Here is a 16,428-nt window from a genome sequence, read left to right on the forward strand (position 1 = left end):
GACAAATCGGAGCACAGTTGTCACTGCCCTTACTTGTCTCAAAACCGCTGCCAGTGTGCTCTCACTGTCACTTGGCGACAACAATTGATTCGTGTGCGCGAATTATCGCCAGCGTCTGTTATTGATAGAAGCCCGATAAATACGCGAAGACGAGCGCGCGGAGCGCATTACTCGGCAACCATACCCTGTTGTCAACATGAATGATTCAAGTGGATCTGCCTCTTGTGAAAGTAACGATGTACCATACACACTGGCCTCTATGATCTCCCAAGCGAGTTTCGTCATTTTTATTCTAATTCTTGATGTTTGCGGAAATTGCTTAGTGATCGGTGCGATTTTACACCATCTGAGGCTTCGCACTGTGACAAACTACTTCATCATCTCCTTGGCTGTGTCAGATCTTCTCATCGCCGCTCTTTCCATGCCGTTTCGCATTCATCACACACTAAACTATATGTGCTGGGATCTCGGTAAGATTGTTTGTGAGTTTTGGGTGTTCGTGGACCTACTGTGTTCGTGCGCGTCCATAACAAACCTTAGCCTTATCTCGATCGACAGATTCTTAGCGCTAAGTTTCCCTCTGAGCTACAGGAGTATTATGACGAAAGGAAGAGGGTTTGCCGCTATTGCCTTCGTTTGGGGCTACTCCGGATTGTTAGCGGCTTTATCGTTCACGAGTTGGTCCCCTGACGCGAAGACAATTTCTTCAAATGAGTGCAAGAAATCGGATCGTTACTACTACACATTTGCAATAACCGCCGGTTTTTTCCTGCCTTTAACCATTCTCGTCATCAACTATTCAATGGTTTTCAAGGTCGCCTTCATACAGGCCAAAAAACTACAGCTGTTAAAATCAGCGAGTGCGATGAAGCCTGGAGAGATATCTGAGGCGGACACCAGGAAGGAAGTGCGCCAAAGCGTCGTAAGCGTCGGACGGACTGAACGTAAACGTCGAAAATCGATAGTACGCGAATTAAAAGCCACCAAGACTCTCGCCATCGTCATCGGGACTTTCATCATTTGTTGGTTACCCTTTTTCATTATAATGTTTGTTGTGCAATTTTGTGGGGACTGCTTGAGCAAGATTCCCGAGAAAGTACAACAATTTGTAGCGGTCGTTTTTGTATACGTATTACCGCTGCTGAACTCAGCCATAAATCCAATTATATACTCAAGCTTTAACAGCGATTTTAGAAAAGCTTTCAAGGATATTTTCCTCCGTATTTGTGTCATCCGAGGACGGGACAGTTACACGCATAGATCGACCTCAGGGGATGAAGACGTATCGGTAGTGACATTTTTTACAACCAGATATGATAATGGCAAAACCCCACAAATTGTTATTCAAGAGGCAAACTCGGCTTCCGAAGAAGGGGATTCAGTGTAATTAGGATTCGGAAATCTTGAAAGGGAAGTGGTACGGCGTAAAATAGGAAAAGAGCTCGGTCAAATTCGGCACGATGAATGGAACCTTAAATAAGCATATATCATTTAACATCCAGGCGCTAGAAGAAATTGCCTTCAGCATGATTTTTCTTTGTTTATGTGGTGCGCGCCCCGAAAAAAATTAAATTTGGTTTTTCCATGTTACTTTCGTAGCTACAAAGCACCATTGTATTGAATTGAGGAAAAGCTATTTTGGTGACATGTCCAAGTGTCATTATATGGCAAAAATTGTCAGGTAAATTGAAATGTTAGCGACTTTAGCTTTGTACCTCTCCGATGCATTTGTGCTTTTTAAATTCGCAGGGTAGAAAACATTCATTAAATGAAAAAAATTTTTTTCGGAATGTGTACATTTATTTATTGATTTAAATAATCCAAATGTAAGAAATAGGTATTGCTAAAAAGAAGCGTTTGCTTAGCGGCGAAACGATAACGAAATCAGCGAAAACAATCTTATGCTAAGTTCTCCAAAGCACAATTTGTCCTACAGTGTTCGATGGTTTTACTGAGTGTAACGAATTGCTACCTTAAAGGTTGAAGCAAAATAAAGACATAGTTCACTTTTTCTTCGAACCCACTAAGCATAAATAATAAATAAGGAGAAAAAAAAATTTACCAGAGCAGAAAAAAATGAGCATCGCTGCGGTACGAGTGATGAACATATTGTAGTTTGTATTTATTTTAAACCACCTGTTACTATCTGAATAAGCGTGCGTATGGACAAGATACTGACACGGCGGCAGCAAAAAACACGCAGAAATTTTTATTACTAAAGATGAAATTTCTACATATCGCTAAATATCAGTGAAGAATTTTTGTTGAAGAAGTAAGAATTACATTGATTGCCGAGCTTTCAGTGAGTAATATTCGACAACTAAACGAGAGCGGCTTTTCGACTGAAAGAAGTTCTTCGTAAGATCATTAGCGAATTTTGCGGTTTTTTGTTACCATGAAAGCTATAGTAAACAGCTACATGTATGAAACTCAGTTGGTCGTTTCTTTCCTTGATCAGTAGTCAAGGTGAATTTGTCTGGACCAAGCTGAGACTGAAATGCTCTCGGGTTTCTTTCGGTTAAGCCTATAAAACGATCGAATTGGGTGGAATTGTATTAGCATTTACCTTGTGTAATAACAAAGATGGGGTCTATTGGCATCGAATAAAACGCAGTCAGTAGTGAATTGTGTATCGATTTTTATAACTGAATTTCTAGAGGGATTCGTTTTCGTGAGGTTTCCAACTTTATGTTTTTATCGTTTCAGCTTTCGGTAACGGCGTCAGAACTCGCAACGCAAGCGAATTTAATTATTGTTATTGTTGATATTCTGGGAAAAACATGCGAAGGTTCTAGTCGAAAGCGAAATTGCTTCAAGTTGGTTCTGCAGCTGCAGAAAATTTGACTCAATTATATTCGAACTCAAATTGATATTTGTTCACTTCGACTTTACGACTCTTTCTTCCAAATTTTACTAAAATTTTGATGTCCGCCCTCTCGGTGGATTTTTTTCGCCAGAAATTATGGCCCCTTTAAAATTTTTTCTTGTCATAATTTTCACGCGCGTTTTTCACGGTCAGAATCCTCATCATACAATTGAGAGAACTGGGCACCAAGCAATGCAGGGGGGTTTGTTATTTTTAATGACAGAACGGCCTTCATCAGGCTTTTCACTTATTGTCAGCGTAACGTGCAAACAAAATGCAATAAGTATATTCGCTTTTATTCCGCGTCGTCGTGGAGTTTGGAAACGGAAGTTAAAAGCGCGAACCAGTGATAGGTTTCAATGCAGATAGCAGTCTCAATAAAAGCCTTGACTTCTCTTCGTGGGCGTACAGGAAATTGCTAAATGTACTCCGCTTTCTTGTAATTCTTAGCCGCTTCAAAGTAAAAGATAAGTTTTTACGCTGATTAACTAGGAGATAAATAAGCGAGCTTTGCCTTTCCGATGGAATTATATAAATTCAATGCGATAAAGAAATATATAATGGAGGCAGCTGGTAGTATTGATATTGCATGCCGCAAATACAAATTGTTTGCGATATTCTTGATTCATATGCATCAGCGCATATATAAAATGAATATTATCTCTTAAAATTATATTCCTCCAAAAAGCGTCTGAACTTAAATGTTAACAATTTCGTCATAATCCAATAGAAAAAATATCCGAAAAAAAAGTTGATTTTGTCCATCTAATTTACTGAGAAAACTAGTTTACCCCAAATTATGTATCATTGAAAGTTCTTCTTTCATACATAACAAAAGAAGAATGCTCCCATTAAGATGTGGCTGGGGCGGCAATCGAGGGGAACATCTAGCTGAAGGAGCAAAACAAGTCTATTGTTTTCATTTGCGTCAACATGTGTATGCTTGCTTAAGTTCCTTAGAAGATCTCCTTTGTTGACGGGTGGAACAGCTGGCATAGAAAATGACAATGTCTTTCTACTTATGTATTAAGTAAACAGTTTAAGCAAATACAATTTCTACTAACGAATAGCCGCATGCAAAATTCCAATTTTATTTCCGCGCAGTAAATTCATGATTATTTTGCATCGCGATCACTAGGCGTTCACTGAACCAAGAGATTGCTGCTAGTTTTAAAATATGCCGTGCCGATGTTGCCGAAGTCTGCCTTCCCTGTTCTCGACTTCCAACATTTATAATAATGAAGAAAGCAGAAACTTAACTGTTACCAGTCTTGAGCTTCTGTTCTCGTTTTTATTCGGTTCGAAACTTAAAAGTTCAGTAGATTTTTGAAATTTTCTTTAGTTTTTTCTTCAACTAGACCCCGTTGGTCATTTAGTATGGTTTATACAAAACAGTACATTTCTTTCAGCTTAAGAATGGCTTTACAGTTTGCCTCTATGTGCTTAAAGGAATAAATTCGTTTACATTAACAATTTTTCTGGTAAGGGCTCGTTTCACAGCTTTCACGCGATGAGGCTAACATGACAACGGCTGTTAACACTGGTTTTGTTTTTGTTGTTGTTTTTTTTTTCAACCTGCTCGTAATAAACGCCTCAAACTTTATGATGAATTACGTGGTAGTTGAACGATGTACAATATTCTTCATATTGCCAAATGCGGTAGCTCAAAACTACGAGGTATAGAATCTCGTTCTCTTCACGCAAAATAATGCTATCAGTCTTTCTGTTTAATTGAAACTCCTCTAAAGTAAATTGGAGAAAAAAACCATCACGATTATAAGCTACGCGCTAATGGTACATTTTTAAATTCGTGTTTTTATCTATTATTAAAAGAAAATATAAGATGCTCTCTCTTATCGGATCCAATTTTTTTCCCTTGTGAAAATCTCTTAGCTTATCTTTGACGGTCAACTCTAGAGTAGGTCGGCTTAATGGACTTCATTGAGTCATTAAACTGCCAAATCTTTCAATTTCATTTTCCCTAGAATCCACTTGTGTTTATTCAGGTGGTGATTCTTGCCGAGAAAAATTCAAGCAAAAAGAGATTTCGCATTTAAAATTGTTTATTCAACTTGACATGTGAAAGTTGACATGGACTTAAACGCCCATCGCACGAGATGAGTTTCAGACGATGGTTTACCTGAGCAACAAGGGCATGCTATTTTCATATGTTTATCGATTCTTACATCTGTACATCATAAAGTATATTGAACTGAAGAAAAGCTCTTCAAATTTAACTTGCATGCGACATCAAATCAAGGCCTAATTCTATAATAAGGCGTAAATGAATATCGGTAAATTTTTAGTATTAACAATGCTCTGATTAAGCTTTTAAGGCATTAGTTATCGCCAAAGTAGAATCCTATGAGAAGGCTGTCCTTCTAAATGGGGCATTTGTCCTTAATTTTCGAGGGCCATTATGGGGTGGCATACAACACGTTTTGACGAGAGACGCTAAAAGGTTTAACTATGATTTAAAATGTTGACAAAACCCCTGATCAAAACCCTGAAATATTAATTTTTCCAACATTTAAGAGCAAATTTTTAACAGGAGACGTTCCAAAAAAAAAAGCTAGTGCTTTTCATAGTTGTTTTCAACGATGTCCGTACGCGTGAGACGCCTGTACGTCTGAACATTTATTTTGACGAATAACTCAAAGGGTTTTTTTTTACCAGGAGAAAATGGACTGTTTTTTTTTTCGTTAGAGTTTTATTACAACATATCACTGACAGAAAGCGAAAATTGTTAGCACTAAATTGCCCAAATAAACGAACAATCAGTTAAAGTGTCTTTTGAATATTTTAATTCTCAGCACGCTAGCGCTAGCAAGCTCAGGAGTATGCCACGGCAGTAGATACCTTTCAACTTCTATTATTTATACCTATATGCCGGTTAAAAAATCGACTGTAAAACAATGAAATTGCTTTCGCTCATCAATTTTCTTTCAAACTTAAACATCTTAAACATTAATTGCTTTTCTGACAATGTATTGGTTGTACAACCAATTAACAAAAATCTGTTAGAAGAGCGGAGGAGTGGCTTAAAAAAAGGAACTTTTAACACTTTTAATTTGCATTTTTAACACAACTTTTTCCAATGTAGTCATAAAAGACGTAAAGTGCTCTTTATGCTCAAAAAGCGATGGAAATTTGCCAGTTGCATCAGATAAGTCTATGGCCATAAGCAAGTGAATTAAAGATGTAAAGATGGAAAGTGTAACTTGAAATTACTCTGAGACTGATTGCGGAAATGATTCATCGCGTCTAAAAACAAAGCCATTAGATCACCATATGGTTTGTTATTTCAAAGGGAATTTGAAAATCGTTAATTTTTTATATTCTATAAGATTCAGGATCAATTGTTGTCCTTAATAGCTCAATTTACACAGTCATAACCTTTAGCTGTCATCGTCAGTCCTAGTTCACTGAGGCCATTAGGCGACAAGTTCACTTTATTTCGAAATTGCCGATTTCTGAGACGGAACTTAATAACACAAGCACTCAAAAGGGACAGCCCTCTCTTAAAATTGGGAAAACACACTTCAGCTCCATCCAATTGTCATGAAAATATTTCTGTTTTTCAATTGTCCTTTGTTGCATGAAATTCAGCTGACGCTAATTATTATTGTTATTATTATCCGGCTCATTATTATCATTCCAAAAGGTCACTGCTCTATCTAGTTTTCTTCCCTCCTTCTTTTGCCCCTCCGATAAATATATCCTTTTCAACAACAGGGTATTCTTACTTATTAAAAATTGGATCATTGGATAATGCAATTCGAGACTTTTTATTGGCTCAGCCATTATGGTATATGAGCCAATATACCATAATCTAAAATCTGTACACTGTAACATCCGGTTTCTTCTCACAAAATAAAGTCGAGAAGATTTATGGGGCGCCAAATGTATTTTTATTATTTAGAGTGGTTATTTGTATATAACCAAAACAAGTATGGTTATATATAAATAACCACATTGCAGTTTGGTTATTTTTAAATAGCCAAAACGAGACATTGGTTATTTATAAATAACCAAAACATGAATGTGGTTATTTGCTAAATAACCAAAATTGCAAAGTGGTTATTTGCTAAATAACCAAAACTGAAAATTAGTTATTTGTAAATAACCAAAACTGAAAATTGTTTATTTGCTAAATAACCAAAACTGAAAATTGGTTATGTGCTAAATAACCAAAACCGGAAATTGGTGATTTGTAAATAACCAAAACTGAAAATTGGTTATTTGCTAAATAACCAAAATCGTGGAAAATTGGTTATTTAGCGCAAAATTGGTTATTTACCTAATTTGGTATGGAGACGTAACAACCACGTGGCCTGTTTTTCCGCTCATTTCCCGTTCATTTGCTACAATGAGTTAGCCGCCTTCCGGTTAGCTTAATGGATAGAGCACTTGACTGCTGTGCGGGAGGTCGAGGGTTCGAGCCCCAGCCGGACCAACACTCAACTTCGATTTCTCTCAACATGGCTTCCACTGATGACGTTGTGGCAAGAATTTCTTGAAAGGAAGTCCAAAATTCCTCTTTACAAGTCTCAAGAGACCACAAGAGTTCTTTTCTTTGTCTGCAGCAGTCCAGGGTGTACCAAAAATAAATTACGGGTACAATCTGGCATCAAACTCCCTCAAACTCATTGTTTATTATTCTGAAAGGATAGTAAGTATTTCGGAAGACTTCCTTCTATTTTTGAACTAGGAAATAACAACGAGAAGACATTTCAACATTTCGGAAGACAACTCACCGCCAGCGATCTGCCTTGAGACGTACTTGTTGCTGAGAATTCTAAGCGCATTGCACACTGCAGCAAATGAGCGGGAAATGAGCGGGAAAACAGGCCACGTGGTTGTTACGTCTCCATACCAAATTAGGTAAATAACCAATTTTGCGCTAAATAATCAATTTTCCATGATTTTGGCAAATAACCAATTTTCAGTTTTGGTTATTTACAAATAACCAATTTTCAGTTTTGGTTATTTAGCAAATAACCAATTTTCAGTTTTGGTCATTTAGCAAATAACCAATTTTCAGTTTTGGTTTTTTAGCAAACAACCAGTTTTTCAGTTTTGGTTATTTAGCAAATAACCAATTTTCAGTTTTGGCTATCTATCATCTCATATCCAACGCGCGCTCGTGGAATAGTTGTTAATTATCCCTGATTAGTATGGGAAAATTGAAAAAAACCAATAATGTCATTTTAACTATTTTCAGATTTTTTCGTTTCAGATTCATCAGAAACAGCAAAGTCAATTTGTAAATTTGTCCGTTGTGTTGTAAATAAAAAAAAAGTTCGTGACAAGTCGTATTAGGAGAGAAGCACATTTATGCATGCATGTCACCAGATATCTATAAATATGTAAGATCGACGTCATTCCTAAATCGAACATACACATGTGTGAAAGTGTAGTGTGATCGTCCGGGTGAGTGTAATCATGAGAAGGACTGTTGTCGGTGGTAGTGACTGACGTTTCGACAGCGTGAATAGCTGTTGTTAGTAGAATGTTCTTATTTCAGTTCGTGTAAAGTGATTGGTCAGTTTCGCCGTGATGTTATTGGCTGTAAGACTCAAGTGGCGTAAGTCGGTCGTGACTGGTCTGTTGCGATCCGTGGGTAAAGTTAGGATAGATAGATAGACAGATAGATAGATAGATAGATAGATAGATAGATAGATAGATAGATAGAAACTTTATTAACGTGTCAAAGAACCTTCTAGTTTGGGAGATATCCCATACTAATGTGGGGACACAAATAAAATGGATAAACATTATTTACAAAGAACATTACCTGCTTAAGAATAAAATTAAGTCATATCATGCATGAAAATAAATATGAAATGAATTAAGAATTATATATAGCACAGCCCTTGCAGCCATCATCTAATAGAGAGCTGAGATCACGCTTACGCATGCGATTTTGAAACTAGCTAATGTTGTGGCTGATCTGTCATAAGTTGTCAATTTACTCCATAATTTAGGTCCTAAATAGCGTAGTGAATGTTTGCTGTAAGTTATTTTGTTGCCGTTCAGGAATAGAAAAGTCGGCCTGCCTTAAATTATAGGAAGAGTTGTGTTTCTGAAAGATATTACAAATATTCAAAGGACTAAGGTTGAGTTTATCTTCAGTCGTACATCAAAATGCATATATCCTGTAAGCGTCTGTTTAATAGCGAAGGTAAATTAGCTTTCTGCAGCAAACGTTCATAGGTGAAGTGTTTATCTTTGAATACAGCCCTTAGGCCTCTTTCTTGAACTGTCTCAAATCTGCGACTATCACCAGATTTACAAAAATGCTATGTGAGATGGCAGTAGGTTAGATACGGTAGAATGGCTGCCTTAAAAAGTTGTAATTTTGCGTTTGTTGGAATCAAGTCGCGGAGTCTCATAAGCACACCAATCCTTTGACTGGCTTGTTACAGATAGTATTTATGTGATTATTGAAATTCAAATTTGAGTCATTTGTGACTTCGAGAAGTTGGAGAGTAGCCGTCGTGTTGATTTTCTCTTTGTTCACTAAGGTCGTTCTGTTCGTTTCGTTTGTAATGTTTATGTCGTGAATGAGTCGTTTGAATGGAGCCGGTAGTAGTTGACACCTGTTTACTACCACCGGCTCTTTTAGCTACTACCGGCTCCATAGAAACGACTCATTCACGACATAGACATTACAAATGAACCGAACAGAACGACCTAACTTTACCGACGGATCGAAACAGACCGATCACGACTGAATTACGTCACTTGAGTCTTACAGCCAATAACATCACAGCAAAACTGACCAATCACTTATTTAGACGAACTGAAATAAGAACATAATAATTTGGATATATCAACAAAGTTGAAATGGTAAATTGGCCACCGTAATGATTACAAAAGCTGACGTTTCAAGCGTTAGCCCTTCGTCGGAGCGAATGTTTATGTCGTGAATGCCCTTATGTCGTGAATGCCCTTCGCTCCGACGAAGGGCTAACGCTCGAAACGTCAGCTTTTGTAATCATTACGGTGGCCAATTTACCATTTCAACTTTGTTGATATATCCAAATTATTTCGTTACTCCCACCGACGCAGCCCCAAACAGTTTCTTTCGAAACTATCAGCCTTTACTGAAATAAGAACATTCTACTAACAACAACTATTCACTTGACTCTAATGATGACTTCCGCACAGGTTGTCGAAACGTCAGTCACTACAACCGACAACAGTCCTTCTCAGGACTACACTCACCCGGACAATCACACTACACTTTCACATGTTACCCCCGGGTCCAAGCCATTTACTGCACACACATGTGTGTGTATTACATAAATTTATGTCACATCTATGCGACGTATTTATGTAAAAAGCTTGGCCTGCGGTTCCTGAAACGATCGGAGGCAAGTGCAAGGAGACCATTGCTTTCCCTGCAGCTGCGCCCTCTTGGTTCAACTGTGGGCCTTTATAGACAGTTTAACAAGGCTAGCCCACATCACTGGGATATATATTTCTCACACTTTGCGAGACGTGCGTCGGTTTTTTTTTAACGTTCCTGCTAACCAGTGCACGGAAGATACAGGAGATGGGACCCTACGGTTTATCGTCCTTCAGTACCCAAGAAGTCTAGAATGTCTAACCGTTTGCCGGATGTGATAACAACGGCAGCGCATCCTCCTCAGTTATTTTTCAAGTCTTGGTCCGGTCTGGGGCTTAAACCCTCACACCCCCCCCCCCCCCCCACACGACAGTCCAGCACCATTCAACTTCAACTTAACAAACGCAGGGCTGTTACTCAAGCACATTGGCTTGACAAACGCAGGGCTGTCACTCAAGCACATTGGCTCTGTTTGCTGATGACGCTAAGTGCTTCCGCACCATAAGATCTTATGCTGACTGTGCCTTAGCCTTGCTACAAGACGAAATTGACAAGCTGGTTGACTGGAGTAACAACTGGAAGCTGGCCTTCAATGTTGACAAATGCTCACTTTGCACAGTAACACGGAAACGCAGCCCCATAATTTGCAACTACAGAATGGGAGAGAAGGCTCTTAGCAGGGTGAGAGCCCAGCGCGATCTCGGGGTACTTATGTCAGATACAGCTAGCTTCAATGATCACATCCAAGCCCAGGTAAACAGGGCTAACAAAATGCTGGGTTTTATTCGTCGCACTATCAGCGGAAGCAAAATTTTATTACCAACTCTGAGATCCCTTTATGTGGCTCTCGTACGTTCTCACCTTGAGTACGCCTCTGAAATCTGGAGCCCAAAATCAATCACTATGATAAAAAGAATAGAAGGGGTGCAACGATGTGCGACTCGGCTTATGTTACCCGATTTTAGCTATAATGAACGCCTAAAACGTCTCAACCTGCTACCACTGGTTTACCGCAGAGAAGTCAAGGATCTTTCAACTTTTTATAAACTGAAGTGCGGGCATTTTAACTCTTCACTTAAGTCGTATTTTCAATTTTGTTCAGATGAGAGATTAAGATCGCATGCAAGTAATAAACTAAGAATTAATAGATTCAGGACGGAACTTTTTAAGGGAACATTTTTTAATAGGATTCCGTATCTATGGAACAATCTGCCTGATGCGTTGAGGACGGCTAGCTGTAGTGTTTCTTCTTTTAAGAGACTATGCACTAATTTTTATAACGATAGGGTTTTCGACCCTGAGCACCCATGTACCACCTGGGCTAAACCAGCACTTAGTTAGTAAGGTTGTTAGTTAGTAAGTTAGTTAGATTACTCAGTTAGGTAGTTAGCAGCTAGCCAGTTACATACCTTGATTAAGTTTTTTATATATCCGTATATTTTCTTCATAATGGGTTGACTAGCACGTATGGTTCGTCAGTTCCCTTCTAGTCTTCCCCACTGCCTTGTTATGTAACCCAATTTGTTATTATTGTGTGTTCTTTTGTTTTATTTTCCCATGTAATTGCAGTGAAATGGAATAAATAAAATAAATAAATAAATAAATAAATAAACAAGCTACTACATGCACAAAATGTATATATTCTAAGGCCCACACAGAACGAACTTCTTTCTGGTAAGACATCTGATGGGAAAAAATTATTTTTTTAAGGGAGAACTCTGACTAATCGCGCTGAACTTAGGAAGCAGTAACAGAAACTTCTAGCTGTGTAAAAAAAAGTTTTTAAGACACTTCAAAGATGTTCGTTGAGTAACGCACGGCCAGAATAATAACGCTCACTATCAAAAATCAAAACGGCCAACTCGTTGTTACAATGAATATATATGAAATACAATGAAATATATGAAGTTCATATATTTTGAACTGCGGTATTAGATACATATGATGCACGATCCTCGCAGTAGATAGCGCTATTTAAGCAATAGCAAAAATCAGACCTGAAAAAAATCAGGCCTGTACGGGATTCGAACCACTGACCTCTGCGATACTAGTGCAGCGCTCTACCAATTGAGCTAACTAGCCAACTGGGAGCAGGCCGTTAAGTTGATTCGTAATAAACCCGTGAAAGTGATAGATCACATACAATGAAATATATGAAGTTCATATATTTCATTGTATCGCAGCTATCTACTGCGATACAATGAAAAAAATCAGGCCTGTACGGGATTCGAACCACTGACCTCTGCGATACTAGTGCAGCGCTCTACCAATTGAGCTAACAAGCAACTGGGAGCAGGCCGTTAAGTTGTGATTTTCGCTATTGCATAAATAGCGCTATCTACTGCGAAGGATCGCGCATCATACCTATTCGTTGTTGTCGATCACCAGAGATTTCAGTGCCTTGAGAGCTTTTTAAATGTGAAACTCAACAAAATTTGATCTCCTAAGCTGTGTAGACGTTCATGCACGTTTTATACAGCCGCTTACTTGTAAAAAATTTGTTTCATTTTATCAAGTTACTGAAAGCGAAATTCACAACCGCTTGGCTGTGATAGCTCTGGGTACGAGACATTCTTCGATGAAGTCCGCACCGTGCAAGAATAGAAATACATTACATTCTCTTGTTGACACGTCCATGCGACTTATCTGTGGGATCTATTGACAAAACCAAACTAGGAGCGGTTTTCACACCTGTAATATAGAACAAAAACCAATCACGATTCGGTAACCCACGTTTTCCTACACGCTAATTAACATGATTGACTGTTTGCGTTTTTAATTCTTTCTTCCATTAGCGTGGTGATTATTTCGGACTGGGCTTTGATCTTTAAAGCAGAATGGGTTATCATAACATCCAGTGGCTTTAAAAACTTATCTTATTGTTAATTTAGTAAATATTGGGCAAACTGAGCCTCAGACCGTGTGTAACTGCAGATACAACAAAAGCGTGATATTTGTCGCAAGCAAACGCTGTCACGCCATCGAATACAGCCCGTCACGCTAGCTAAGTGAACAATTGTGGAATCATATCACTTCTTATTTATTTGTTTTTTTTTCTTTTAATTCATTTCTTTCTTTTACAAGCATTTTTTTCAGATATAGTTTTCCAATACAATGAAGGAATGAATTCACTAAAAGAAAATCAAGACGAACAAATCTGCATATGCAAATGACTGTGTACCTGAATGATGTCACGCTATCAAAAATCACTCGATAAGAAGAAATGTCGAAATGCGCTTCCTTTTTTCCTTCTTTTTCTATCAATTTAGACGTAGTCTTAAAATCCAGAAAGTAACTTTTTATCCCTGCTATTCATCTAATTTAAGGTCACCATGTTTTCATTAAGACCCAAGCCGTACACAGTAGTTTCTCAGAAAATTATTGTCCCAGTAGTCCCTTCCGTTAACACGATAGCAAATGGCGAACTCCACTGTGCTTGCATCTTGCCAATCTGAGAGCAGAGATATGCCAAAAAAAAATGTATCGGTAGTTACGTCTTTTGAAGTCGACAGATAGTAGGCGTTCTGTTCTTTGAAGGTTTTCCAACCGTTCACAGTGTAACGTACATAAACCTCCTTCGCGTAAGCGACGTTCAACACGCGCACAAATCCTCGGATAGCATTTTTGTCACAAACTACACTTTCTAGGCAAACATGCTCTCGTTCCACTCTTCCATGAAAGCCATCAGTGTTCACTGGTTGGTCAAACAAGCATTTGAGTTGACCTTGTCGATAAGTATGGTCACTTTTACCTTGAGATCGGTCCTTAATAGTTATTCTGTTCGGAAACCAGTTTTCGGGATAAATTTCGACCACAGACACCAGTGAGAATCCTAGTATATCGGCAAAAGTTACTTTTTTCTTGTTCACCATGAAGGAGCCAAAAAAAGCTCAACTAACGCTTCTAAGGGAAAGTTCTTACTGAGCTCAAGCGACAAACGCTTGATCATAAAGAGCGTGCATGCCTATTTACACGCGTGGAATGAACACATCACGTGCGCACAAAGATCGACACACGTGAACAAGAACATCTCAATGATAACAGAATGGGAAAGCGGACCAATCTTCGGTGTGAAATAAGATTTTTTTTAAATATCCGACTACTCTAAAGATTAAAACGAAACGACAGAGAAATTTTGAAGGGAAAGTGGATTCTTTGCCACGTTTCATCAACGTATCACGTGAGACTAAGTCGTGCGCGCCTGCAAGTGCACAAACCTCGACGTAAATTATGTAACTAGCATAATTTACATAACTTACTTGCAACAGCCTTGACTAAAAAAAAACCTCGAATATCTGTCGCTAAACTACTAATAAACTCTTTCAAAATGAGACATGTGGAAGATCTGTTAAATTTTTCAATGTTAAATCTTTGAATTTAGCGAACTAAAAAGTTATCATTTTAGGACAGAAGCTTGGAGTTTTCCCAGCGTTACGACATAACGACTGTAGCTGTCCAAAGGTCGCCCAACACTAAAACAAATTCGTTCGATTTGAATGGCTTGTTTTGCAAGTTGTCAAATCTTTAGATTGGCGATTTCATTCTTGAAATAGTTACTTGGGATGGGTTAATTCTTGAGATCATTTGAGCCTCCTGAAAGGACTGGTTACAGAGTAAAATGTTTTTATTTTCTTCTTCTGGAAAATTCCAGCTCGGTCAAAGAGCCGCGATTTTTGCGTGATTACTATTCCAACGGGTCGTTTTTGAGCTTTGCAGGTAGCAAGCAGTGCAGGCTTCTTATTAGGGCGAGTTAACGCTACGAAGCTCGCGATAAAAGTAAAAAATGGCAGCTTTAATAAATAACTTTTTACCGTTTTTGTAATTCTGAGCACTCGCCGCTAATTACGCCTGCTCTGTAGGTTACTTTAAAGGGAGTTTAAACGGCACGATCTTTGAAGTTTCATCGCGCAAACAGTACAGGCTTGGCATGTTTTTTGAGGGAAATGATGGCCAGATAACTGAGCTCAGAGCGACGGATCGAAAAGAGAGCCGGCTAACAGTCTCCGTCATGATCGAACTGTTTTATAGTTTATTCTAGGACTGGCAGGTTAACGATTGTACCTTTTCACCCAAACATCAGTATGCAATTTCTCCATACTTTTCTCCAAACCATGATTTTCTATTGGTACTGACAAGGAGAGTTTTTTCCTCTGTCTTTGTTTCAGGGGTGATACTGCTTGGAGAAATTATATGTTCATCACTTAGGGAGAAAAACGTTCGTGGGCTATCGACGAACGGCGGTGGTCATGGAAACGGCTGCTGATGGAGTTATGAGGCAAACAGGGGTATACAAGGCCGATGGTTCCGAGTTTCGCGTCAACTTCAAAGAAAATTATTGAGCTATCCTTCGAAGCTGGCTTTAAGGAAACTTTCAGAGATACAAATAAAATCAAACACGTGTCATCATTCCTCGTTGGCACGCATTGAACACTCGCTGAATTAAAATTTTCAACAGAAATCCTTAGTTCAGTTCGAGCATTCTCATGTGATAAAAGCCGGCAGAGAGTGATTTGCATGTTGCACAGAGGTCACATCAGGATTCATCCCTGCTACTTGATAGAAATAGTTTCTGTGCTTTGAATCACGGCTCCACACAGCCATAGAAACTAACTGACGACTGGTGACGGGCAGAGCTGTGGATCCGTCATGGGAAAAACAAAACCTTGATAAGAAGTTGTCAAAGCGTTGCAAAACCAATGTGTTGGGTTTGAGCACAATAATTGACGCGCATTTTTTCTTTGCACATCCACTTCTTTTAGTCTTCTTCAAAATAGCACAATTCACCACACTGAGTTAATTTCTGGTTCAGATTTAACCGTGAACACTTCTGGAAAATTTTTTCCTACTCTCTTAGACTATCACCGGTTACTAATGTTATTATCACTGATTATAAATATTGTACGATAGATATTTCTTTTTAATTTACTGTGGTAGGATGGGATAGGTTTTATCAGAAAAAAAAAAAAAAAAAAAATTATCATTGCATCAACATATACTTTAGATAACTATAATTCCTAACTGATCAACGAGCAAGTTTACCCCAAGTCCTAGATTAGTAATAAAAGTGGAACCAACAGAACAATTAAGAGTTGCTGTTAATTAGTTTAAATTCACTTCTCTATTGATTTTTCTGCCGGCTGTGGTGAGCGAAATTAACATGAATTATTTGTCAGTCTTCACAAGAGGCTGGACTCAAAGCATAATTTAC

The 16,428-nt window shown here is 38.4% G+C and overlaps 2 protein-coding genes across 2 annotated transcripts; one reads left to right on the forward strand and one right to left on the reverse strand.

Moving 5' to 3' along the window:
- Window positions 1-49: 49 nt before the first annotated feature.
- Window positions 50-1,790, forward strand: LOC111327774 (alpha-1A adrenergic receptor). The gene has a single exon (XM_022932039.2). The coding sequence runs from the start codon at window positions 197-199 to the stop codon at window positions 1,385-1,387; it is 1,191 nt and encodes a 396-aa protein (XP_022787774.2). The 5' UTR covers window positions 50-196; the 3' UTR covers window positions 1,388-1,790.
- Window positions 1,791-11,985: 10,195 nt separating this feature from the next.
- On the reverse strand, window positions 11,986-14,193 carry LOC148734081 (protein phosphatase 1 regulatory subunit 3B-like). Its single transcript, XM_088754734.1, has 2 exons — window positions 13,402-14,193; window positions 11,986-12,911 (listed from the first exon to the last, which is right to left on the reverse strand). Exon 1 carries the CDS (start codon window positions 14,090-14,092, stop codon window positions 13,562-13,564), a length of 531 nt encoding a protein of 176 aa, XP_088610860.1. The 5' UTR covers window positions 14,093-14,193; the 3' UTR covers window positions 11,986-12,911; window positions 13,402-13,561.
- Window positions 14,194-16,428: the final 2,235 nt, after the last annotated feature.

The sequence above is a fragment of the Stylophora pistillata genome, chromosome 3, assembly GCF_964205215.1.
Source record: "Stylophora pistillata chromosome 3, jaStyPist1.2, whole genome shotgun sequence".
In the NCBI taxonomy this organism is placed as follows: Eukaryota; Metazoa; Cnidaria; class Anthozoa; order Scleractinia; family Pocilloporidae; genus Stylophora; species Stylophora pistillata.

Excerpts from the sequence above, each read along its gene's own strand:
- LOC148734081 (XM_088754734.1), bottom strand. The coding sequence starts at position 14,092 with ATGGTGAACAAGAAAAAAGTAACTTTTGCCGATATACTAGGATTCTCA.
- LOC111327774 (XM_022932039.2), top strand. The coding sequence starts at position 197 with ATGAATGATTCAAGTGGATCTGCCTCTTGTGAAAGTAACGATGTACCA.